The following is a 26,624-nucleotide window of genomic DNA, read 5'->3' on the forward strand; positions in this document are numbered from 1 at the left end:
CAGAACCAATAACTCGATACTAATAGTTGCAAGTAATTTTAGTAATAATTTGTATGGAAATAAATGAGGAAAATGTATGTAAAATTAAACTAATCGAAGCTAAGGGTGAAACAACTAGGGCTATAAAAATATTTTAAAAAAAGAAAGAAACAAAAGCATGTCTAAATGGGTGCATTGCAACATTTGACATCAATATTGTTGCCTTGTTTTTATAATTTACATGAATGCGAACCGAAAAGAGTGCGGAAAACATGTGCTTAATGAACATAAACTGTTGGATATGGTGCACAGCAATAAACAATAAAGTAATAAGTTATGATACAAAGATATGATATCAAGGAAAAAGAACCAATCTCATTACTTTTCATTCATATTAAAGTGCTTAGCGATATATTTGTTTTTATTTGCGCTGATTAAGAAACGAAACTGTGAAACAACCTTTTTGTTTTTTTTTGTCAAACATTTAACGAAGCGATAGACGATTAAAAACAAAACCCCTCACATCAGTAAAAATGAAAAAAAAAAACACCCCGCAAAAATACAACTAATGCTCTTACAACAAAAATTACAAAGATAACAGAGAATTGAAAGTGTGTATATACGGACAGGAACAAGAAGGCAGAAAGACGTGTGAAATGTAAAGACAATAGGCAAAAACAAACGCGTACAAATATGAAACTGTGATGAGCAAAAAACGACAAGCCCAACAATCAATCCAGAAACGTTCAAACGGAAGAATAAAACAATACAAGACAAATCTAGTTTCATACACTTTTGATATTAATGTTCTTTTTTTTGTGTTTTTTTTTCCTCTTTTTTGAGTGTTTTTTGATGAAGTTTTTTTTCTCTTTTCTCTGTTTAATGTTACTTTCCGTTTTCCATTTTGGTTTTAAATTTAAAATACAATTATTACGTGGCCACATTCAAAATTGTACAATGTATAAAAAGGCACACCCAAAATATATATTTATATATATTTATGTATATATTACAGTGTTTAACTACTATGGGCATAAACTGTTTCATCCGTCCGTCCGTGTCTTTCATTTATGTAGTGTTTTTTTTATTTATTATTTTGTGGTTGCTAATTTTTCCTCTTCTCTTTCTGCTTTTTATATATGCTTTTATCGTTTTAGAAGCCGTTTTATGTACGATCAATACTAAAATTAACATCTCTGGGAGGTGGTAGGCTCTGTAGTTTACAGCACGTCTAAAGGTGTTGGTGTGGTTTGTTTTGTTAGCATTTTCATTAAATCTGTTACTACAAGAAATATCCACCACTATCGCTTTTATTGCCATGCGTGTTTTTTTTCTTTTTTGTAAGTGTGTTTCATCTATGATCTGTGTACATATTATGTTAAATTTGTAATGTTCACCAAGCATTGTTCTAAAAGATAAGTAGCTGTACACCATTACAGATACTAAGAGCGTTCGAGTATTGCACAAACGAAGCTATTTACATTTTACCCGATGCTTTACCATACTGACCGATCATCATCATGATATGAATGTGGTCATATATTTAAATTGCAAAGAACAAAGGCCAGTTCGATCACGTTCGATCAAACAAACAAGTGCAACAAGAAGGTGGGGACTAAAATGATCTCGAAGCATAAAAGCTGTGATCGTATGATGCGCAGTTAATCTTCAGATTGTTGATCGTAGCAAAATATTCGGACGCAAACAGTGAATGTTGTTTCGCATAGCAATTCCGATAGAGCGTTATGTGGTGAAAAATCTTGCAACCATAGTTGTAGGAAAAAACAATACACCACAAATATTTGAAGGGTTCATTGTGAGATGAAGTAAGAATGCATAGAACCTGTACGAAGGTGTGAGTGTTCTGTATGGGTCCGTGTTGTTAACGAGTAACGGCGAGAAGAGTCATATTCAGTGGCAGGATGTACTAAGAAACGGTTTGAAGCAAATAGTAAGTGCGTGCTCGCTACGACAGTTCAAATAATTCACTACGGCAAATAGTTTAGTAATATTGAACATAACTATAAACAGCTTGCATGCACATTTTGAGGGGGGGAGGCGGTAGCAATAGCAGCGTACGGTAAGGTTAGCCAGAAAGAGAGATTTGCAATGGTGGTTTATTTAGTTTTATTGTTTTGTTAGCAACACACACTGCTCTTGGACATCTTGGTATTATTCTAAACTATTTGTTAATGGTTTTGTTTTGTTCGTTTTGTTTTTGTGTTTTTTTTTTGTTTCATTTATATATATATATTGTTTGCTTTTCTTCATTAAAGTTTATCACATCTAGCAGCAGCGAAAATGCATTTTAATTTTTTGTTGAGTGTGTGTGTGTGTTTTGTATTATTTACCTTTCTTTTTTTCTTACCCCTTACCCTAACACAGTACATCCCTCTAGTGCACTTGGTTGTGTGTTTGGATGTTTCTGTTTTTTTTCAACTATTTATTTTCTTCCGAAATATGTCCTGTTTTGTTCATGGCTGCACCGTCATTCGGCTCATGATTATTGATTTGACTGACGGCCAATGCATTTCACTAATAAATATTGAACATCGTTAAAATGTAAGGAAGATACAAGATACTGTGAGCGCGATCGAGGAACCCGATGGTTTAAAGGGGTACGCGGCAACACTTTCGTGCTGCTATCTCTGGCGCTTATTATGCGCCTTAATTGCAACAATAAAGGCGTCCTTTACGGACTACTAAACAGGGCGGATGTACTTTCTTTTTCTTTTTTTTCTTTTACTTTGTGTTTGATTTATATATAATTTTTACTCGTTTTTCGCACAATACGCAACATGGAAACCACTAAAAATCGTCACTCTACACACAAACACACACACGCACTACAGCAAGATTGCGCACATACAAGTTTTGCTTTTTCTCTCTGTATTTTGTTCTGTTTTATTTCTTTAATAAGATGCCATTACAAAGGATGGCCCATGTTTACTTAATGGCGCTTGCGCATTACTTAATCCTGCACACAGTGGTTTGTTCTTTTTATTTGGTGTAATTAAATTTCACATGCATTTTTCGCTATTTGGCTTCAAAGGGTTAGTGACAATACTGTGGAATGTTTCGCGCAGGGGGAGAGGGGGGGCATGGGGGATTTAAAAACAACAAAAAGAAACAACAATGGAACGATGCAGTTTTCGATATATGGTTCTAACGCATATTTTTCGCACACGCCATTTGCATATTCGTTCCGCTTGCATCCGCTTGCATCGTTCTACTTTCTGCTTTACACCGTAGTAATGTATATTAATATGTACCATTTTGTTTTCATCATATGTATATATATAAAGATCAGTCCAGAATGTAGGAGGGGCACACAATAATGCTTTGCTGTTACCTTGTTTACTTAAACGTTGTTTTTTTTTTGTTTGTTCTTTGTTAATATTTTTTCTCACGCTCATTCAACATATCCATTCACACTCAACATATAACGAAAGCCGTCTGATAAGCGGCCGTTAATGTACGCAATCATACACGCACGCACCACATTCGTACGAAATTACGCATTCGGCAGTTCTGGTACAGGCGGCGATATTACAACATATAGCGTGCAGAGAGTGTGGTGTGTTTTCGATAGGTGGAGATCGCACAAGATTGCGACTTTACAAACAACAGTGTGTTACTAGCAGTAGAATTTGTGCTGTCGAAAGTTGTAATAAGTTGTTGCAAATATTGTCCGGAGAAACAGTCCGACTTAAAACAGTCTACTTTGCTCAAGCGAACCAAACCATTTTTCATTCATTACATTTCATTTGTTATACTGTTATACTGTTCGTTAGGCTAGTATTTTAAACAAACAGAGTGTGGTGGTTAGAATTTTTGTTTTTGCAAAAGAAAATCTAGTATAACTGATCATATTACGAAAAACCATCACAAGCGCGCATCATAAGCGTGATTCTCATTAAACCTATCCATTGATCCCGTTTTAAAATGTAATTGTCTTCTTATGAATAATTGTTTTTAGATATATTTAGGTTTTCCTGCAAATACACACTCCGCGGTACAGACGGTTTGTTTTGTTTGTCTGCTATTATTGTGTCGCTCGTAGGAAATATGGTATCTCATTTAACATTTCCTTCATATTTAAATTGTCTTTTACACTAACTGACGGATTTTATTACACGTTTTTAAAGGTGTATGTTTTCTTTTTCTTTTTTTTTTTGTTTTCTTCCTCAACATAATTCTCCTTCACCACACATGCACACAAATTACATACAAACGGTTCGATTTATCGTTCCACTAAGCTAATATTGTACCAAAATCACATTCAATAGGTTTAGCGCTTTTTCGTTCGTTTTGCATTCATTAGGAAAACAACAGTAATAAAAAAAACTACTAAAAACTACCATGGAAGGAGGGTGGGAAAAATTGATTTTGATTCTGTAGCGGAAAAAAGATTCCATCATCAAAAGTGTGTTTGTAAAACCGATTTATACACGCTGATTCAGTTATAGTAGGCAATCTCACAGAAAAATTAAAGCAATATATTAGAAACAGGAACTAATTAATCAATAAACCCATGTTTTGAGGCTTTTATACCATACCTATAGCCGATGATAGCGTGTGAGACTTTACTCTCGGAACGAGCTTGTTATTGAAGCGTATGTGTTACCCCAAGTATACTACACGAAACTGGACCAACAACTACTACGTTACTATCTTAATAAAGCTGTATGGCATTTAAAATCGTGTCGAAAAGGTAGGTTGCAAAAGTGATGATAATAGTAATTATCATTGTCAACTGTTATAACACACACACGAACGCGTGCACGTGCGTACACTCGAGATCATTAAAGCGGTCCAGAGAAAAAAAAATATATATATATAACCCTGCCAGGAACTAACTAGAATATTGCTTTTAAATGATTGTTACATAGCTTTAGCGTCAATTTAATGCCTGCATTAACAGCTAGCGCGATCATAAAAACTATAACGAAAACGCATGATTTCCAAAAAAACCGAAAATTATCCTAATATAAATGGCTGCTAAGGTGCAACATACATAAAGGAGAATTTTTAAAATGCATTAACTAATGTAGAGTTATGAAGACAAAACCAAGAGAAGAAAAAAAACTACCGTTAAAATACATTCGGATGGGAAAACTTGTCGCAAATCGTTTCCCACTCGATAAACTGATAAACCTTAACTGTAACATATGGAATGATTTTCAATAGTCAGTTCTTTTCTAAATTCCAATACGCGTGCACCCATAAATGTTAAGAAAAAAAGCAATATAAGCATAACCTAAAACGTTTCCTATACATTGCATAACATGTGCAAAGGAATAACGATAATGAAGCTCAAACCGTATACATACCAGGTGGAAACAATAACCGAATAACCTAACATTAAGAACTTAATTCGCTGCTTACTACTAACTCGTTTGCTCCATTAGCAAAACGTAACATTTGGTAGTTATTATACGGGGGGAGAGGGAGGTTTCATGCTGAATATTATTGCAAATAGTAAATGCTACCGATGCGCAAAAACCCAAATCGTAAGGTAACTCTGGTTGAAATTTATCTGTACTGAGATTTGTTAGTGTTTAGATCGAAGTAAAAGTTTTACTAACATCCGCCTAGTAATGCATGATTGACTGTAGCGAATCGTGTCTATTATGGCATTGGTCCTACGTATGTTTTTTTTAACAATTAATTGATGCGTTCCCCTTGCCAGCCTTGGGCGAACATTTTCCATACTTCGTTGATCAAGTATTTCGATAAGTAATGCTGATTATAAAACCACAACCATGCAATGTAGCTACATCAATCGATGAACGATGCGTACGGGTTATACTGATCACGGCAACATAATCCGAAATACGAGCCAACCCCACATACACACACACACACATGGCACACATATTTAAACTCGACACTCCCCCTAGATAAGGGTTTAGATCAGATAATTGAACAATAAAATGATCATATTTACAGATAGAATCATTTCAAATAATAATAATAAAAAAGCAAAGCAGCTTTTTGCTTTAGATGTAGATTAAAAGAATAACTGAGATAGAATAGTTTAAAGAATACATTAAAACAAAGTTAAAATCAATATTCAGCTTGTAGTAAAATTATTTTTCTTGTTATAAAAATTGGTTTCTTTTGCTATCATTGACCATTGTGTTATATCACGAAGGGTTCTATTAATGGAATAAAATGCGTGTGTGCGTGTGTTTTTTTTATATGTGGTTTGGTTTGTTTTTGAGTTCATTTGTTTTCCTTTAATATTTGTAATGCTATACATAGTTAGCAGTATTAGTTCGCTCCCATTCGCTACATTATATTATGGCCTATGAAAACATTGTTTTGTTTTTTTTTTGTATACGTTGACTGAGCTGGTTGCTGTGTTTGTTGTTTTCGAATTATTGCTCTTGGGTGGTTTGCGAAATGGCTTCTGCATTATCATTTCGTGTTCTATCGTTTTTTTTGTTAAATTATCTTTGTGATAAACATTGTTACTTTTTTCCATAGATTAAGTTATATTTCATTCATATAGTTTCCGCTAGCAAAAAAAAACAAAGCATTTCAAAACGTCCCAGCAGTAAATATTTCCTTCTTTCTAACGAAACAAAAAAAGAAGTAAATATACAAGATTGCGATGGACAGAAAGCAGCTATAATGTGCTTCAAATTATGAATAAGCGTAAACATGAATTCAAATGGTTTGTAACTCTTTTTTCTCCTCTCTAACATTGATACATGCACCTTCCTTACTATTCATTTCAAGAACCATTTTTTTAATGAAAATATCCATTTGTTGCATGTAACTAACTAATAGACGATTACGAATTGCGTACTGCTTAAAGTTTCCTGTACGGTACTGGCTGGGGCCGGAGGGAACGATTTTGCACAATGGAAACGTATACTATTAAAGCGTAAAACGGCGCTTAAACGATTTCATGTATGGAACGCTGATAAGGTATTGTTTCACTCCTAATAAACAAAAAGCTTTGGATTTCACGAAAATTCACCTTAATTTTTGCAGATGAGGCAGAATGTATTACTGAGACTTGGATTGAAGGATTATTGCAAAATGTGTCATACCCGACTATTTACCGCAACTGTGCACATCTCCGTGTAACTCACGGCAACGTTCCGAAATGTGGTATCCAGAACACTTGACTTCCGGTTACGTTTTGTGGGATTTTACATGGAAAACGTTTACTGCTCCTCGCTGCTTTCGAAGTATTCCGATGCGTTGCCACGGCAAATTGGACATGTACGATTGGACTGCAAAAGAGGGAATATTGTGAAAGAGAGTACTTAGTGCACTTATCGAATATCGCTTATAATACGGTCTTAATTCTCCAACACAGCAATAGGTCATTATGAACCTTCCCCGTACATGCTGCATACATTTACGTACTGTACAGTGTGCTATCTGTGAACGGATGAATATACTTACCCGTAGCCATTTATCAACACACTTAGCATGGAATTCATGCGAACATGGCAGAACTCGCAGAATCTGCCGGGCCTCGAAGTCACACATACAAACCACGCACGATGTTTGATCACCTAAAACAAAACCAGATGGGCATTAGTACAGCCATATAAAGCTACAGGTACAGAAGCACTACTACTGTGTACGTTACCGGTATGAGTTTCAGCATTAAACTTATAGCTCGGTAGCTGATCAATCTCGGGCCGCGCCAGACCACGCGGTTTTGCCTCGCCAAGACGTTCGGCCAAGCTTAACAGGGCTTCATAATTTTCCGTTTCGTTCGAATCCGGTGAGTTGAGATCCGGTGGACCGTACGTAGACAACGGGAACATCGCTCTGAAAGGACATCGGACGGGTCTGGGTTTGTGTTAGAGCATTGACGTATGGCGTGTGTGCCGCAAGGCAGCAAAAAAAAACAAAAGGTTTCGGGCGTTTAGACGACCCGAAAGCCATCGATAACTCGCCGGTTGCACACTTACAGGAAGTTCAGCAAAATGCCCGAGTAGGCGGACGTCGTGGCCGAGAGCGTGACGTGGGCCGGCTGTGGATGGCCGAGTGGCTGCGGATGGGCCTGCAGTGCGGCCGGCGGCGGTGCAGCATGTGGCCGATGGTGATGGGTCGGATGATGCCCCGGATGATGGTGCTGGTGATGGGCCGGCGGTGGTGGTGGTGGTGGCGGCGGCGGTGGACCGGGCCAGTGGAAGCGGGCAAAGTTGCGCCGCGGTGCCGTGATCGCCCGGCGAACCGTCCGGTGCAGTATCTCATAGTTGCGACCCTGCGGTACGTTCGCGATCAGTGGGATCAGTGTTCCGGCGGGTGTGACGCCCGTACGGGGCACCTCACTGCCCACGGCACTTACCTCGGTGGAGATGTAGATCGGTTGGGCCGCCGCGGTCAGCTGCGTCATCTGCGGTGACGCACCGTGCAGATGATGCGCGTGTGTGGTTAGCGGGGACAGGTGCAACGGTGACGCACCGGCATGCTCCAACCCGTCCAGCGAAAGACCATCGGTACGCTGCAGAAAAGAGGTAAAACAAATAGTAATAAGAACATTGCGAAAAGTGACTTTTTTCTCATTTCTCAGTGACCCACCTGTTGCGCCAGATGTGGATGCTGATAATGTGCTTGATGCGGTGGTGGATGTGGGACGGCTAATGCCGGTCCTGCAGAAGATGCATAGCTGCCGAAGTGGCCTCCGATGCCACACGTTTGAGCGAACGGTTGCGGATAAACTCCATGAACCTGTGTGCGACAGAAAACGTTTATTTCAATTAAATTTTGTTTTCGTATTTATTGAATAATATCTGGCGATTTCCGAATCCGTACTCAACTCAGGTTTAACTCTATGGCTATTAAAATGGCTGTTCCTTCGCAACAAATGAAGAAGTTACGGAGAAGGAATATTTAGGGACCAAATCTTGTTGTTCAAAGTGTTGTCCAAATGAAATTGCAGCTAGAATGCTAGTATCCTTACCTGACATGGTGGCAAATGTGGTGCAGCTGGATGTCCGGAGCAGATCGAAATGTGTGGACCGGCCGAGTACGTCCACAGCTGTTCATGATGATGGCCAAGCGGTAAGCTAACTGGCACCTGATTAATATCGACCATCAGTGATGAAGCCGGATGCTGGTGCTGGGCCTGTGCCGCCGGAGCCTGCTGGAATACCTGCGTCAGCGATTCCCAAGGACGTTGTTGTTGCGGTTGCTGCTGCTGCTGTTGCTGTGGCTGCTGCTGCTGTTGCTCCCGGTGAAAGCGTGGTCGCCGAATCGGTGGACTTCCCTGCGGATGATGGGCGTGTGTTTGGAGCTGCGAAATAATAGCAGCAGCCAGATTACCACCCGAACCCGGATGCAAATGAGATCCACCACCGTTCGAGTGATGGTGTTGCTGTTGTTGCTGCTGCTGCTGCTGTTGCGAGTGATGATGATGATGGTGCAGTTGGTGATGATGATGCTGCTGCTGAGGATGGTCCCGATGGAGTAGCTGCGGTGGCACCTGCTGCTGTTGCTGTGAGCTCTGCGATGATTGTGGCTGTTGTTGCTGTTGCTGCTGCTGTTGTTGCAACGACAGGTTGTGATGTCCGTTCATCGCATGATTTCCCATGCCACTGTTGCTACCATTTCCACCACCGTTCGCACCACCATTACCACCGCTCGTTCCCATCAACGACATCATGCCACCGCCATTGCGCGGCGAGCGTCGATGCTCCCAGATGGCGGCGGGCGGTGATTGGCTCGGTAGCCGGGACGAAACACGACGTCTCTTACGCGACGGACTATCCGATTTGATGCCACCACCATTGCCACCGATTCCATCCACCGGGCAGTAAGGAGGTGAGGACGATTGGTTACCATTGCCACTGCCTGCCGGACCGGATCCGTTTCCACCGGGTCCGGAATGATAGTGGGGACTGTACCGTTCCCGGGCACCACCATTGTTATCCCGGCTGTTACGCATCGAGTCCATCGACAGTACCGAACGTGCGTCACCACCGTGCAGGTCCGAACCGCGCGTCGAATTCGATGGTCCCTCGAAGTGATTCTACGGAGGGAAGGTGAAAAAAAACGGAATCATTAAAAACAGGGATTTTCCTAACAGTTCCGCACACTTACCGAATGGCGATCGATCGTGGAGGCACTCATCGTGTGCCGGTTGCGATCCTGCATACTATTACCGCCCATATTGATCCGGTGTCGGTCAATGTGGCTCGGGCCGGCTCTAAGAATTTGTTGAGATCTATTATTAATACTACCATCGTCAGCAGCACCGTAAGGCATGAGTAGGGCTGCCGCCGTTTGGCGGCCCGCTATAGGAGGGGAATGCAACTGCACCGGCGGGGACTTGGACGTGTAGGTGAAGGATGATTCTTTGGGACTACTTCCATTGTCACTGCAGCGCGTGTGTGTGTGTGAGTTTAGTTTTGTTTTTTTTTTCATTGGCAAGGAAGGATATAGGAAACGGATGGTGTGCGTGTATATCCGCCCACGAGTGTGTTGTTAGGGGGGGGTGGGAGATTGTTTGATTTTTCCGATACCACAGTTGAAAAATAAATGATCACGTTTGGTATATCACCACCCGTATTAAGACATTTAAATAACAACAAATAAAAAAGAAATAAGGTAAACAAAACCCAACATGTAATAAGTGCAAGGGGTTAATATGAAGCACGGCAATACAACAATTACAAATCAATCATCGTAATATTGTACAAGAGAAAGTTACAAAATTAAAGCATTGTTTTTGCAACCAGTTTCAAAGAAACAGAACCAGGCAATACAGTTCGCATTTAATAAAGAGCGTAGTAAGTGATAAAACGGTAATACAGAGAAACATGTATTCGCAAATCGATAGCATTAAGGGGGGGGAAAAAAAGGTACAGAAACCAGAATTAGGGCAAGGGAGTTCAACCAAATAAATGCGACGATAACATGGGTGTGTGGGTGGGTGTGTGTAAGGTGGGTCGGTTTTACATTCGGATAGCGTAGTATGTTTGATGCGTATTGATTTGAAGATGAAGTAGCAAAGGTTGGATTATTAGTAGTAGAAGTAGTAGTAGTAGTAGTAGTACGTAGTATATTGCAGAAGGTAATATTTGGTGGTAGGGTTGTAGTGATGGTGGCAGGTTGTACATATCAGTTTTTTGGTTTTGAAGTTCATTTTCAGTTCAGTTTGATATATATATTTTTTTTGCAATAAATTTACCACAAAGGACAAAAAGCATGCGGAAGAAAAAATTAAAAACAATTATGTATTAATTAAAATGATATAATTTACAATTACAATTACGGTAAGCTTATGTAATATGTTTCTATTTGTGTGTACAAGTGTATGGCTGTGTGTGTGTGTCTGTATTTATTTTTGTAATTTTTCTTGCACTTGTACAAACGATAACACAATACACAATCACTGCACTGCTCTACATGTAGAAGAAATCGTTATATCGGAGGGGCGGGTAGAGGAAAAACCACAACGGAAACTCTTAAAACCATGTAAAGTTGCGATAAATTATTAATCAAACAGCTATTTGTGATATAAAATACATTACATTTGTTTTGCACATGAGCATGTGGGTGAAAGTAACAGCAGTAGATGCACGATAAATACAAAGAATTAAATGCATTGCGGTAATTTATGTGTATTAACGATGGACATTTTTGGTTTATGGATTTCGATGCTACAAACATTTGGAGAAATTTTATATTTTTTCGCTAAATTACAAACAAGTTGAAATTTAAAATTTTTTACGTTCCTTAACCACGTGACGTCCGGTTAAGACGGCGTTACACGATTTTTCCTCTGTTTGTTGTGAAATACTAAATATTTTGCGAATTTAATTTACCACGCATATTTAATAGCTAGGTTAAATTTAAACATAAAATTTATTAATATATAATTAATAGCAATTTTATTTTTTTTATTTGACTCAAACTATTTCAAATGTAGGATGTCAGATCCTAAATAAATTGAATTAGACCGTATTATGTAATGAAAAACTTTACAAGCTAAATCTTATGCTTGCAACATTTGCTATAAACAATGTGATGAGAAAATACGTTCTTGATTATAAATCAAGTATAAATTAACATGTACAGAACACAAATGTTGGTACTTAACAAACACGCATTTTGAAGCTTTTTTTGTAGTTTTTTACGGATGTGAACATGAAATAGTAAACCAAAAATGTAAGCTAAATGAAACAAACGAGCACAACAGATTACCGATCAGTATAAAGGTACAAAGGTGGTAAATAGAAACATTGTATACAGATTATTATGTATGCATCTTGAATTCTGGTATAAAATAGTACTGTTTCAACTAAACAGGCTCTAGCGATAATTGTTTATGTGTCCAACAGATAAAGGATTTTGTATCACAAATGGCACAACTCTTTGCAACCACAACAGCGGAGCTAACAAATTATGTTTAAACCTTCAAATGTAGCAACATAAGTACTTGTTGCAGTTCAGTAAATGCAGTGGCAAGGTAGCTATAGAAAACAATAAAGAAAAACACGTAACACAACTAGCGTAAATTTAATTCTTAATTCCTATATAACTCAGTGTGTAGAGGTATTAGTGCTGCTGTTGAATAAAAACTACCCTTCACGGCAACAAATGCGTTTGGATGCGTGTGCTCAACGTATGTTAATCTCTATGCAACTCAAGCAACGTTTATGACCCACGCTTTTTTTCGGCGTAGGATAACAAACCACCAACATTGAAATTTTGCCCCTAAAAATATAACGCATCACATTATATACGGGAGTAAGATAATTGGTATTTCCAATGCAACATGAATCATAACTAGTAAGATAATATAAACCGATGATAATGGAAAGAAATGGCCCAATCACTAGAATAAGTCAAGAAATGGAACTTAAGCACGTGCTGCTTGCAGACGTTACTGAAGAAAGAGGCTTTCGTACGTTGTATTTTAGATTTTTTTTGGAGAAACATAATCATTAAGCAAAATGATAAATAAAATCGACAAAATCAAGATTTTCGTTTCACTTGCTTCAACATTTTTATTTACATTTAATGCAAAAACGTACATGTTCAAACGTTAAAACATTGTAATGGATAATATTAAAACAATTAAATAGCTTTAATTTATTCTAACCAGCATTAAATATAACTTGTAACTTGAAATGACGCACAATAATTTTAATTATAAGAAAAAATGCTATAAAACATTAAAATACTAATAAAGAAATTAAAACATAAAATGGAAAAAAGTGTAAAATTAAACAAACCGATTTTAAGTAAAACCGGTATTATAATTTCGAAGCAAAACACATAAAAACAAATGCAGAACGTTCACACAAGAGTGAAATTGTTAATTTCTAAACTAAACAACCATCAGTTTAATGTCTAGCACCGATCAACAGTGCCTAACAAGTACAATAATATGCATCGCAATAACAATAGAATTGATAATGGTGGTGGTAGTAGTAGCAGTAGTAGTAGTAGTAGCAATAACAGTAATAATAAATGTAATAATAAGAGTGGTAGCAACACTGATGCCGTTACACAACATTTTACAATTTGTATCATTTGAAACGAAACAAAAAAACACAAGGAATTGAGAGAAAAATCGCAGGAGCGGTACTAGTTTTACTGGAGGAACCGACAGGACGGCAGTTGCAGGTGTGAAGAGTTGCAGGTGTTTTGATTAAAAAAAAACAAATTTACCCCCGGCTAAGAGTCCCGTTCCGGGGTTTCTTCTAATGTTTCGCTAACACAAACAATGCAATTAACTGCAGTATGTGCAATAGATTCAAATGCAAATGTGATAATAAAACGAAATCCACTTCGCTTTGGATCGATTGCAAATACTGCCCCTTTGGGGCAACAACACATTAGCGAGAATGGTATCAAACATCGGCAAAATTGGAATTGGTAGAAATAGCTAATTAATTAAGCTTTTTTTTCCTGATTATAGAACTAACAGCGCCCTAACAAGAGTAAATACACATAAGAGAGTTCATGCAATTTACAGCTAAAATATTTTTGTCATACAGTTTATTTTTATAAATTATTCTAATAAAGCATTATTTGCGTATCTTAAAAAAGAAATTTTAATTATGAATATCCACAGATAAACAATATTTTAAAATACAATATGACTCGAAAATATGTGGCTTATGGAAGCATATTAAGGTGATTGTACACGTTTGCAATATAGAAAGTTAAAATCCGTATGCAGTGTGCTCGGATGCGATTGTATAGGTCGCAATGGATGATAATTTAGTTTTGTTTGGAATGAAATTAAAAGGGCATTTGTAGTGTTTCTTTTTTGTTTTCTTTTAATATTTACTCCATGCGTTAAACAGCTAACTACAAGGATAGCGAATGAGCCATTTTACACAGTTTCCATCTTATAATGGTGTGCCCCAAAATGCGATACCATTCTCTAGTTGTGCCACCATAATTGTTATAACCCTCTACCGAGCGACCTTAACCTTACTGTAAGTGTTCTTAGTCGAAAATATATGATCTTCTCCTATTTATTTCGAACTAGGCTTTAAGTGAACCACACACGGAATTATTTCGGACACGTGTGTGTATGTCGCTGTATGTGTGTTTGCAGTATGTTTGTGTGTTTTGTGTTTAGAAGGGGTTTCGTGTGCAAAGCAATGCAAACCCGCGTATAATAATGCTAGAAAGATGGCCTACTACACTTGTGCGGTAAGAAAGAAAACCCTTGACAAGTATACTAAACCAAGCATGGAAACGAAGCATTAACCTGGACAACGAGCGAACTTACCCATAGTTAAAGCTATTCTCCATATCCTTGTTGTACCATGGCTGGTTATGTCCACCATGGTTCCGGTTCGAATGATGCGTATGGTGCGGTGAAAACGGCATCCGCGAACGGTTGCGCGGTACGGCACCGCGTGAGTACGGGCGCCGTGACGCACCGGAATGGTTCGGATTCATCATCGCGTTCGCGCGTGCTGTGGAAGGATGGGACGATTTTTTCCACGAAAGCGATGGATGTGGGTTTGTTTTTTTCTTCTCTCCTACTGATGATTTATCCGGATTTGCGATCACTTCACACGCAACAACCCCGGCACAGTTGACCACCCCGGTTCTTCGCTATCTGTTTCCGAGATTCGAGCTCGTGGAATGTACGTATCACACCGTCGGATGTAACTACTTACTGCCAAACTTCAAAACTGCTACACCATTTTAGACTGCGTTGCTAATGAAATTCGACCCGACTACTGTGTTGCTTGGTGTTTGTTTACAGTAGCGCCATCGGCGCAACTGTCTGTTGCTTTGACGTTTCTGTAGTATTTATACACTATTGGATGATCACTTGGTTTACGGTTAGACGAAGACGAGAACGACACGGAGGCTTTCTAGACGACTAGGCCACACACACACACAAATTTTACACTAATTTTCCTCTTTCAACACCACTGCCACACACACACACCCGCACACAGGAAGGTAGTATATTTTTTGCTACACTTGATGACACACAGTAATTGCTGAAAAGGACACAGACTGCTGTCAAAAGAAGTAAGAAAATTATTTTGCTGACACAACCCCACACGCGGATCACACACAGGTAAACAGCATTAATTGCTAAAATGATAATCCCAGATGGTTGTCACTTACGCACTCTCCCCTCCCCCCCAAAACGAGTGCGTAGTGTGCTGTGTAAACAATAATAACGCTCACTACTACTATCGCAAAACCATTATCTTGACGCGGTCCACGAAAGGACATTCGTCCTGGTTCCTTCGCAAAACAAAATATCACTATACACTAACACATCGATACACGCACGCTATTCGTTCGTTCCGTTCCGCATTAACGCGAGAGCATTTTGATGGTGATTGTCACATTTAGGGCCATCCCTTTCACATCTTCAACCGTTTTTTGCCAGATTGCGTTATCTTTGCAGCGTTACTGTGTATCCAGCCTCTAGAAAAGAAACAAAGAAAAGTAAACAAACATTTGTGAGTAAAACATGATATTAACGTCACCTTAGCTTACTAACGTCTAGACAGTTCTGTAACGAAAAAAAACTCGCTTATGCTACAGTGTGAAGTATGTTAACGCACTTCTTCTCATGCGTTCCGGCGTTGATGATGTGCTTTCACTGCTACGCACCACACCACTACAGTGCCGCTACAAACCAAACCAAACGCCAAAACCGGGAGCGACCCGGGTTGCTTCGATATGTGCGTATAGGCGAGAGAAGCTTCAAAAGTTTCGCTCACGGATTGCCCCCGTACGCACCCATACAATGGCGGACAGTTTCCGCGACTTCGCGAGGGATCGCGACTTTCGATTTCACGTGGAATGTGGCGTCTAAACACGGTCGCCCTAGAAATGTGTGTCTCTCCACACCAATCTCCCTCCACCTGGGGAAGGGTGCGCACTCTATTACGCAAGAGCATGAAGCGAAAGCACACGAAAGAGAAATGAGCGTAATGGTAAACGTTGTGAAATGGAAGAGCAAACGAGGAAGAAAGAAAAAAAAACAACCAACGGAAAAAGCCGCAAGAAAGCAACTAATACTGATATTAGATTCGCTTTTTCCCACGACTACTTTGATGGTGTGTGTTGATGGTACCAAGTGATCGTAAAGAAAATTGAAGGAAATGACTGTGTGTGTTTGTGTGCCTTTTTTAAAAAAAAAGAAACATCCCTTAACATACACACAGACACGCACGCACTTTTACGGGGTAGTTTATCCTTATCTCGTTGCCGGTTTTTGAATCGATAATATAAATGTTGCGTTTAGTTATATGCTCAGGGTTTTACTGACCCAAGCCAAAAAAAAAAACAATTTGAAGCTAAAATGATAACATTTCAAGATTATGTATGCCACTAGAGGGAAATTGTTTATCAACACAATATACATAAAGCGAAGATAAACAACTCACAATTTCCACCAAGAAATATCCTCGCTTCTTGCAATTCTTGCAAGTATCTGAACCCGGAAACGATGAAGATGAACCGTCCGTACACATAATAAATACTAAAACATTTACGACACAAATTCGAAGGAATTCCGACTAGCAAACTAACAACATAACCGTTTTCATCGTAAGCTTCAGACAACACATTCCAATGTTTGCGCACTCCTCAACACTTGTCACCTGTCCACACCAGCAGCACCACGAAAACTGACAACTTCCGTCGACAAATACTGGAAACCAGAACTCTTACGATGCGTGCTACACACGGGAGTGGCTAGCGCTTAGCATCCGGGTATTATTCTATCGTAAGAAAAGCTTTTTAGCTAACCATTTAACCAACAAAAAAAGCCCTCAACTCTCGCGCGTACACAGGCTGGGTGTTTTCCGAGAGCTCCTTTAAAAACAATAGCTGAAGAGTTTCCGATCCCAAAAAACACAAACCTCAAAGCTTCTAAAATCCGTCACTGTTGACGCACGGCTGCGCAATACGTACCGGCAAAAAACGGTCAGGCACATGCGCCCAAAACACCAAGGCTTCCTATGTGAGCGCGTGCCCTTACGCAAAAGGGAGAAAGGCACGAAAGGCACGGTATGCATCAATATTTATATATAATCCAAGCCGAAGCGGAAAGGGGACTTTGCGCGATGTGCGTTGGGCGAGGGCCTGCGAGGGCCTGCACAAGAGATTAAGCATTTTTGCTTAACCGCACAAGAGTCCAACGAAAACAAAACGAAAAAATGCTGTCCGCGATGGAAAAATGGATCCTTCTGACGGAGGGAATTTTTCATACGCGATACGCTATTTCCATTTAGTTCTTCTACCACAACGCATCCCGACACTAGCACACACGTGACAATGAGATTGGAATCACATACTGTAGAATTTCAAGCGGAAGTTACAGGCTAGGGAGTTAAAAGGATAATAAAAGCCTTGCGTTCCATACGATCCGGACGAGAATAACAGAGAACCAGAACAGTACGCTTCACTAGTAGTACGGCAAACGTAACCAAGCGCCAAAGGTAGTGCTGCTGCACGCCAACACGAAAGAATGACCATGGGCGAAGTCGATGACGATAATGATAGTGAAGGAGGAGGTGGAAAATACGAGTTTCCTTATCCAGCTCCGTTATCTGCTTGCAGCGGGTGTCCGTACTTTGAAGAAGCAACACTGAAGATGACGACGATGATGGTTGGGTAAAGGAACCGTGGCAATTATCGGGCATAGGGAAAACAGTACCTCGCACGGTCGATGTGGAAAATCGACCCGGCTGTTGTATGTGACACAGAGTCGCATAATGAAAAGGATTCTCTGTTTTCCCTCTGATTCTCTGAAACAATGCTAGCTCGTTAGACCGTTCCCAAGTACTTGAGTTTTTGGAGAGGTTCTGCCGTTCGGGATTGGAAGGAAGTAGATGGATTTTTTTTTGCACTAGCCAACATGGAGCAAAAGCGGTATCTGTGCGTGTTTTTTTTTAAAGCAGAATAGCATCGATGTCTCTAGCATAAGCTTTTGCAAAGCTAGATTGAATGATAGAACACTAACACCTACCGCTTTTACTACAAAGCCCCCCCAAAAGACAGATAGATCTTCACGCTCCTCACTATGGAATGAACAGACGGTTCAGGCAAATCTTCGTCCGTACGATAAGACACCGTAAACGCTGCTCTAATTTGACTACTATTTGTGCAGCAAAAGCAGCTTTGAAGATTATGAGCATGAAACACCTAGTAGTACTACCCCGCGCAATGCCCTCCAACGTAACGCTCCTTGAGAGAAGGATTAAATCGGTAGTTTGATGAGAAAAGTGAATGTTTTAGAAGCATGCTGCAGAGTGTGGGGAAGTGCTAGCAGTTCCCTTCGTTCATTTATCTTTTCTTTGATATGGTATTAACGATATAATCGATGTTGATAGCGTATGGTTGGTTTTTCACCAGCGAAACCGAACAATGTCTTGAGGTATTTTGTCTGATAGCGTCATTTCTTCGAAACTGCCTTGAAGATCAAAGTACTTGGAGAACATTTTTGAACAAGAAAACAATCATGATGATGAAGATGATGGCGACGAGAAGAGATACATGACTAAGATCAGCTAGATTAATGGTAGAATAAATTAGATAAAACGATTATTCCTATTTGAAGCTATCATTCTGGAATATACACCAATTTATAAATGCTTTATGTGATGCTGGTATAAGTTTATCAGAAATATTAATGAATCACTGTCACTCCAGATTAGTGATGTGCAAACTGAGAGAGAATCAAACTGAGTGAGAATAAATGAATAAATTAAAACCTTCTTGTGAGTGAGTTAATTCGAATTTTAACTAAGAGTTATTATAATTCCTTTTGGAATTTAACTCAATCAAAAAAAGGAATAAATTACAAAACAATCGCAAGTGCCATTTCATTAAAGAAAGAATCATTTGACTCTTGAAAGAATCACAACTCTTTGTGACGACCGTTGACTCACTCATAAATGAGTCATACCACTGTTGAGTTAAAAAAAACTCGCAAAAGAGTATTTTGATTCTTTTTTTCCGTTCATTTGACTCGTAAAAGAGTCATTAGACTTTGTCAAGTCGTCATATTGGAATTTAAAAAAAACTCTTTAAAGAGTAAGTCGAAGAACTAGTAGATTTATGTGAGTCAATCACTAGGAGTTGACTCCTAGTTAACTCATTAAAAATAAGTTTTTATTCTCTATAGAGTCTCTACTGGATACCATTTCATTCATTTATTTGATAGGGAAAAAACAAAGCCCCCCCTCAATTCTAGCCACCAGAAATCAACAAATCAGATCCACACCATTGATAGGCATGCCCGTGTGCGTCACTAATAACCGTAAAAGCAAATCGAATCCCAGGCAAAACCTTCGTCCCAAATGTTCACGGTTTTATGTGACTCAATTTTCGACGGCAATTAATTCATCAAACACTAATGAATTCGGATGCATTCCCAGCCACCGAAAAATGAGTTCCGGCCTATGAACTGTGTGCCAACATCAAAAACACATCCGGGGTAAAGCACCAAACACACAGGGGGGTAAAAAACAAAACCTTCTCCGGCATCGATTATGATGCGAACACGTTTCGTGCATAAAAGCAATATCATCAGCATTATTTCTATTTTCCGCCTCCGCAGAGTTCTGGGTACGTGCGTAAAAACACATACAAAAAAATACAAGCACTTGATTAATTAGTTCGTTATTTAGACTCTCATTCTTTCGCATCTACAGGCGAAGGGAGTAGAAACATAAAGTTTTATCGATAGCATTCCGTCTGTACCGATTCTCCAGTAGCAATAGAGGGCACGGTTTACTAACTGGGGAAGGTAGGATACACAGGTCAAGTGACCCCAGAGCGGAGGTTTGGAAAATACGCTCAACAGGAAGTCACCCAATCATCTGGGGCACGTAATGAGACACCTTCCTGCCATTTTCAGCGTACAAACACATCCACATGCCAAGGGACATTCATTTAAGCACCTATTTGCCACAGCATTAGAAATCACATTACCATCCTGCCGGAGCACCGAGTAGAAGGGCTTCCACTTCCGAGGGTAACTCGAATTTCGACCGTAACACAGGTGAAGCTCCCTATTTCCCACCATCGGTAGCCACTTTCCTGCTGAGCTTTTGGTCTTTTATGCAATGCGTAATGGAAAACACATTAATGCCTAATGAAATCGCGTTCCGGGAGGAATGATACTCATTAAATCCATTCAAAATTAATCGAATCACAAGCATACGCCTACCGGGGGGGGAGGTCACATTTTCCCACTGCCTGTCCATCGCTTATGTCCCTGCCCTGAAAATGGACCAGTTACTAAAGTGTTCACAGCCGAACAAGTACAGCCCAATGATTTATCGATGGAACTATTGATGAGTATCACGCCCGTGTATCCTTTAAGGAGGTTGTCGAAGTGGAGTAGTCTTATGGAATTATCTACTCAAGGATAATACTGCGAACGCAGCGACCTTGAGAAGCTTGTTGATTCGCATAAATCTTCCAAATGAACACACAAACAACCCTTCAATACAAAAGTCTCGTGCTGACACCATCATTCACGATTAGAGAGACAATGCTATCCGAAAGCATTCAGGGTCAGGTTCCTAACAATTCCAGAGGATGATTCATCAACGCGCATCACACATGTCGGGAAAAGCTTCCGAACTCGACGGGACAATTCAGTTGATTGAATTCGTCGTCTTCCTCGACTTCGAGAGTGAAGAGATCTACATAATTTGATTGCCGTACAGGTAAAATGAATGAAAGGGCGCCCTCTTGCGGGAAACATAACGAGACAAAGCATGTCACCACAGTACCTCAGTAACAATTCTTCAAAAACTCAGCGGTTTTTGGCGTCAGTACTCGGTCAGGATTTTTGTTTTACGTCACATTTCACATTATGTTTCGAAGGGTAAGTATGGATAATGGAGTAAAAGCACTGAACGGCGGCCATAATAACGATGTTTAGGATGATGCAAAAATAATTTCCCCAAAAATTCTAATCTCCTAGCCCGGTTTGGCAAAAGGTTTGCTGCTGTTTGCTTTTCATCTTGTTTAGCTGTTTTTTTATTATTTTTTATCCTTAGAGCACGCTTTATATTGCACAAAGGTCGCAAATAAACGAGCGGTAGCGCAGTGGCTGAATGTGTTTAGAAAGATTGTTTAAGCTATTTCGCTTGCCTTTTTGCGTTTTATTTTTAACATAAAATTTCTCTTCGCAAGTGACTAACGCCCTACAACCATGTTTTGACCGGTTTTTGGGAACCGTTTCCATCGTGAAAGGTGCAGTTTTGGGGATGAAAATTGCTCCGAGATTTTTGACATTTCTGAATACAAAAAAACGGCATTAAAAACCTTGCCCCACATTTTTATCCTGTCTGCAGGGGACGAATAGATGAAAGCTTAGGTAGGATTCAGCTTTATTTCTCATTGCTAGTGTTTCATCATCTCCGCACCGATTATTCGCCATCCTTCAACGTACGCAAATTTTAATCGTTGAAAAAAAAACTCGGAAAGAAACAAAAACTAAGCTCCTAGGAGGACATAAATTTAAGATGAAGGAAAATTGCTCTGGAATCGCGTCAACTGGAAACCTAGCGATAAAGCTGCGGAGCGCAATTTCGACCCCTATTTTCAGCCCTGTCTTGGAAGCTGGAGAAAAAAAAGGTCGGTTTAAGGTTTGCTGGTATTGTAAGAAAAGCTTCTAGCTAAATGTTTTTGTAAACCTCGACCAGAAACGTGTGAAAAACGCAAAAACCACAACGCAAACAAATGGCAATGCTGCCACAGCATCCGAAGGCTCCAGCAAAGTGGAAAGGATCATTTGACAGCAGGGCATTTGGCTAAATTGACAAGACGAAAACAGTGCAAATGAGCTGACAGAAAAGTTCCAGGAAGTGAAACAAATTTTAGAAACTGTTTCAATAAAACTTAATGGAAAATTCGAAACCAAATGAAGAATTGGCAATTTAATTCGACTCATTCGGCAATTTAATTTCATTTACAGATATAACTATTTAATTACATTCCTCTTCAATATCTAGTACTACAAATTTTAATATACATCACTCAATCAAAGGGTTTCTAGCCAAATTGTGCCAAACATTCGATTTAAAATAATTGCACAAAAAAATTCTAATATACAACGTTATCGTTCCCTGTGTACTGGCCGCTCGTTCATATCTCAATTAAGCGATCAAATTTTCATTCGAAACATTTTCCCTAAAGCTGAGATACAATAATGTCAATCAATCAATTAAGTTGTTACGGAAGCACGAGAAAAAAAGACCGAAAATACCAATAATCTTCTCGTACCCTGTCGTCACACAGTTCTATCGAATCGGTGGATCAATGCGTTCATCGAAAAGCCATCAAAGTGCGTAACGGTGAGACAGGGATTAGCATGTGCATTTATTCAACCAACTCCGAATAGGTTCAACGTGTGTATCCGAACAGGCACGCCACACAATTCACACATCGTATGAAGAATGTATGCACAAAAATGTATCAATATCACACTAACCCAGAACGACACAATTGCCGTACAAAACTTGAATCGAAATGTCATACTTCGTTAGCCGCTGAAAAGTCGCGGACGTAAACGGTGGATGCACGGTTTGGTTGTTTTATTTTCCCATTTGTTTCATACAACATCGAGGTGCGCCAGTGAACGCGATACGGATCATTTCCATATTTCGCTTTTAGCGATGGTGAAAGGACACCCACACCCACACGGTAACATCCCTTACCATATGGGAAGGTTGTGCCAATCAGTCACTGGTGGATTAGTGAGAACCATCAACATCCGCTACTCGCGCACATCTTCCCTACACCCCCCGGAAGGGACTGTGTCACGTTCGTCGCTAACAAAGCGTACGTATGCCACGTAGTGTCGCCTGTGGTATTTCATTTCCCACTTCTATCGAGCATCGAAGTTTGTTCCTTTGCGTTTTGTTTGTGCTTTGAATAGCATCAAATGAGTCACAAACAAACGAACCCAAAGTTTCCCGGCGCATCAAGGAGATGTGCTTCTGTTTTCATTATAAAAAGTGCAAAAATAAGTAAAAACGTTTTATATTATGCTATTTATGATAAAAGATGAAGGTTAAAGATTTTTAAAGAATTTAGTATAAAACTAGCCGTAATGGAATGATGAATTACTATATTTTGTATATCGATGAGCCAATATAAATGAAAGCAGAACAAAAAAACTTTACAATTTTTAAACACTTACTATAAGCTAATGTCCATACAACACACATTATAAAACTACTGTATTACTGTAATTTGACAGCTAAATACTTAATACTAGCTAATATTACCCATTTACTATACGCACCTGTCGCCTGCGTGGAGCAACAACCACACCATGACGTGAAAGCGTTAGAGTGTGATAGATATTGATGATCGTACAGTGTTGGTGTAGTAGAAGAAGTAGCAGCGGACAGTATACAGCGCTCATAGCGATACTATGAGGGTTACTACTTTTGGCGTGAAGTCACCATACGCACTTCATTGTTTTGTTGGTTGTGTTATAATGCGGGTTCATTGGATGAATAAGTTTGTTGAAGCACACAGCACTACATGCAATTTAAACCAGGCAAGAAGGTGATTAAAATATAATCTAGAAGAAAGATGTAAGATACAGCTCGAAATATTTAGAAAAGAAGATAAGTAGAACCTAATATGTTTAAATTTCCCTAAGAAAGTAAAGAAACAAAAAGCTAATGGAAAGTATACAGAAGCATATAAAAAAAAGAAAAGCAGCAAAATAAAAAACATAATACATACAAACGTATAACAACTGAAAAAAAACAAACCAAGTGTGAGAAAAATGAAAACTAATAATTTAGACATAAATAATTAAATATAAAAATATAAGCAAAGCAAACAAAAACGAAAATTTAAAAAATATAAAAAAAGTTTCGGTTAGTTTTGCAGTAAAACAATTAGCCACAAGAATCAGAATGCATTATCGAAGTTAACTGCTAACAAACGACCAACAGACGAGATTAATGTTGGCGTGCCAAGAGAAATCTTCACAGATGTATATAGAATCTGAAAAAAAGAAAACAAACTAAATATGAAAACCAAAAATGCACAACTGACGCTTTCTTAAACAAAAATCACAATTTATTGCAAAATACTATGGCGATGGTATGCGTCTCACGTTACGGATGCGCAGATATGGTGCTGATAGGAAATGTGTTGTCTACACCAGGCTATAGGAGTAGTATTATCACACGTATGTATGTGTTTTAGTCTATTGGCACCTTCTTTCGAAACGCAAATGACAGATGCTAAAGCGTCGAATGCAAAAGCAACATGAAAGAATGTGATATTGGTTCTTGTTGGAAAATGGAACAGCTACTACTAATATTAAAATTTTGTCTTACAAGCTATAGTTACCTTCAAATGCCTTTGCACCTCATACCGTACACCACCCCGGGGACGAGCTGGTGCCAAGCATTCGCACCGGAACGAAATAGTAACTATTGCACACCAAGCGTCACACGCAACCGATATGAGGTAAGTTAGGATGCAATAACGTACGGAATGCTTATTAGTATATCTGAACAACTCTACGGAACACGGAGGGACGATTCACTGTACAAGTGTCGTTTATCGTATGAACAGCTGAATGGAATTGTAATGAACAACAACACACACACACCTTTATACGACATAGTACGGATCTGTGATGCACTAGGGTTAAAACGTTACCATGTAAAGAGAAAACTGAAGGTAAGAATTGTGCAAAATAAAAAGCTTCCAAACACACACACACACACATCCACATCAAAAAATAGCTTTTCCTTTATTTTATAGTTTTATTCCACTGCGCAACAAAGGAAATATTCCTGTGCAAAAAAAGGATAGATTTTCTTTCGAGATTAGTTATGTACTGAGTGCTGGCAGGAACAATGCACTAAGAAGCTAAACGTGCGAATGAACAGCGGCGAAAAAACCAAATAAACATTTAAAAGAAATCACACACCTGGAGAACTCAGAAATCACTTGTTTGAAATAAACATAAGAAAAACTTCTTTCGGAAAAATGGCCGCAAACCAGTGCTGGAATACTATTGTTAGCCTTACCTAAACTTACAGAACATAATTTTACTTGCTTCAAGCGTTTTGTACTTAGTGAACAATCTTGAATTTAGCGATATTAAAGACGCAGGCACACACAGAAATACCGAAAATATGTAACAGTAACTATAATGAATACTAAAACTATAACGTAACGCCTGTAACGGGTTTGCTTCACAAGTAACGTACTGATACACTAGGATTTGTCATTGAAATGTCCATTATTCATTTCGTGTTTTTTTCGGTAGTGACTGACTTTGGTCTTATAATTGGCATTTTTTACCAAGTGTTCACGTTCTAACAAATGCAGGGCAAACAGAATGGCAGTTTATTATTTACTTATTTAAAAAAAAAAAACAAATAGAACAATATAAAAGTACATGCATATGCTAACTACTATTCCAGCACCGGTTTCAGAAACCCACAAACAAATGTGTAACAAGTGTTACTCCTTGTAACGAAATTAGCAAACGAAGCTGACAAACCGAGACTCGCCAAAAAAACATTTACGTACCGAGGCAGATATTTAAATTAACTTTGAAAATAAAAAACATTATATGAAACAGCAAAACAGGGAAATTCATAAAACTAGTAACGCATAAAAAGTATAAATTTCGTAACATTATTACCAAACAACGTTGTTAGTCGGGAGTTCAAACAAGGATAAGACCACCAACATGAGCGGAACAGAACTTAACAAAAAACACAAAAAACCTGATGAACAAGATAAGTGATTAGTTCGGGTACACGGGTACAATAGTTAAGGGAGAAAGTGGATAATATGAAACGGAAAAGCACACTATTAGTAGACAGCAAATGACCTTATATTGCAAAGAGGGTGGTGGATAGATGAAAAAGGAAAGGGGGTGTTTTTTGGGGGGAAGATAACAAACAAAAGCAAATTCATTTAGAAACGAGGCTCAATACAAAAGAAATGGTATCTATATTTTCTATTTTATTTTACTATGAAAATATGTTGTTTTTTTATTCCTTGTGGTCAATAATAGCTTGCACATACAATACAATTCAAATTCATTACATACACAATTTATCATTATTACCGAGCGTGTCCTGTCTGTGGTGTTTGTGTGTATTATTTTTTTGTATTGTTTTGCTAAATGCCGTGGTATGCGTTTATAT

General features: G+C 38.9%; 1 protein-coding gene across 14 annotated transcripts in view; it reads right to left on the reverse strand.

The window, feature by feature from the left end:
- Nucleotides 1-6,096: 6,096 nt before the first annotated feature.
- The window catches only part of LOC125763050 (putative uncharacterized protein DDB_G0291608), a 54,285-nt gene continuing 33,757 nt past the window's right edge, over nucleotides 6,097-26,624 (reverse strand). Inside the window, exons 1-11 of one of the 14 annotated variants that reach the window (XM_049425817.1) lie at nucleotides 23,732-24,137; nucleotides 15,571-15,879; nucleotides 14,711-15,459; nucleotides 10,057-10,333; nucleotides 8,918-9,985; nucleotides 8,536-8,685; nucleotides 8,303-8,458; nucleotides 7,923-8,218; nucleotides 7,595-7,779; nucleotides 7,405-7,517; nucleotides 6,097-7,229 (exon numbers count right to left, since the gene is read on the reverse strand). In XM_049425817.1, the coding sequence (XP_049281774.1) occupies nucleotides 7,161-7,229; nucleotides 7,405-7,517; nucleotides 7,595-7,779; nucleotides 7,923-8,218; nucleotides 8,303-8,458; nucleotides 8,536-8,685; nucleotides 8,918-9,985; nucleotides 10,057-10,333; nucleotides 14,711-14,886 (2,490 nt within the window). In that variant the 5' untranslated portion in view covers nucleotides 14,887-15,459; nucleotides 15,571-15,879; nucleotides 23,732-24,137 and the 3' untranslated portion in view covers nucleotides 6,097-7,160. The other 13 variants (XM_049425816.1, XM_049425804.1, XM_049425803.1 and 10 more) reach the window with 13 other exon arrangements.

The sequence above is a fragment of the Anopheles funestus genome, chromosome 2RL (assembly GCF_943734845.2).
Source record: "Anopheles funestus chromosome 2RL, idAnoFuneDA-416_04, whole genome shotgun sequence".
NCBI classification, from domain to species: Eukaryota; Metazoa; Arthropoda; class Insecta; order Diptera; family Culicidae; genus Anopheles; species Anopheles funestus.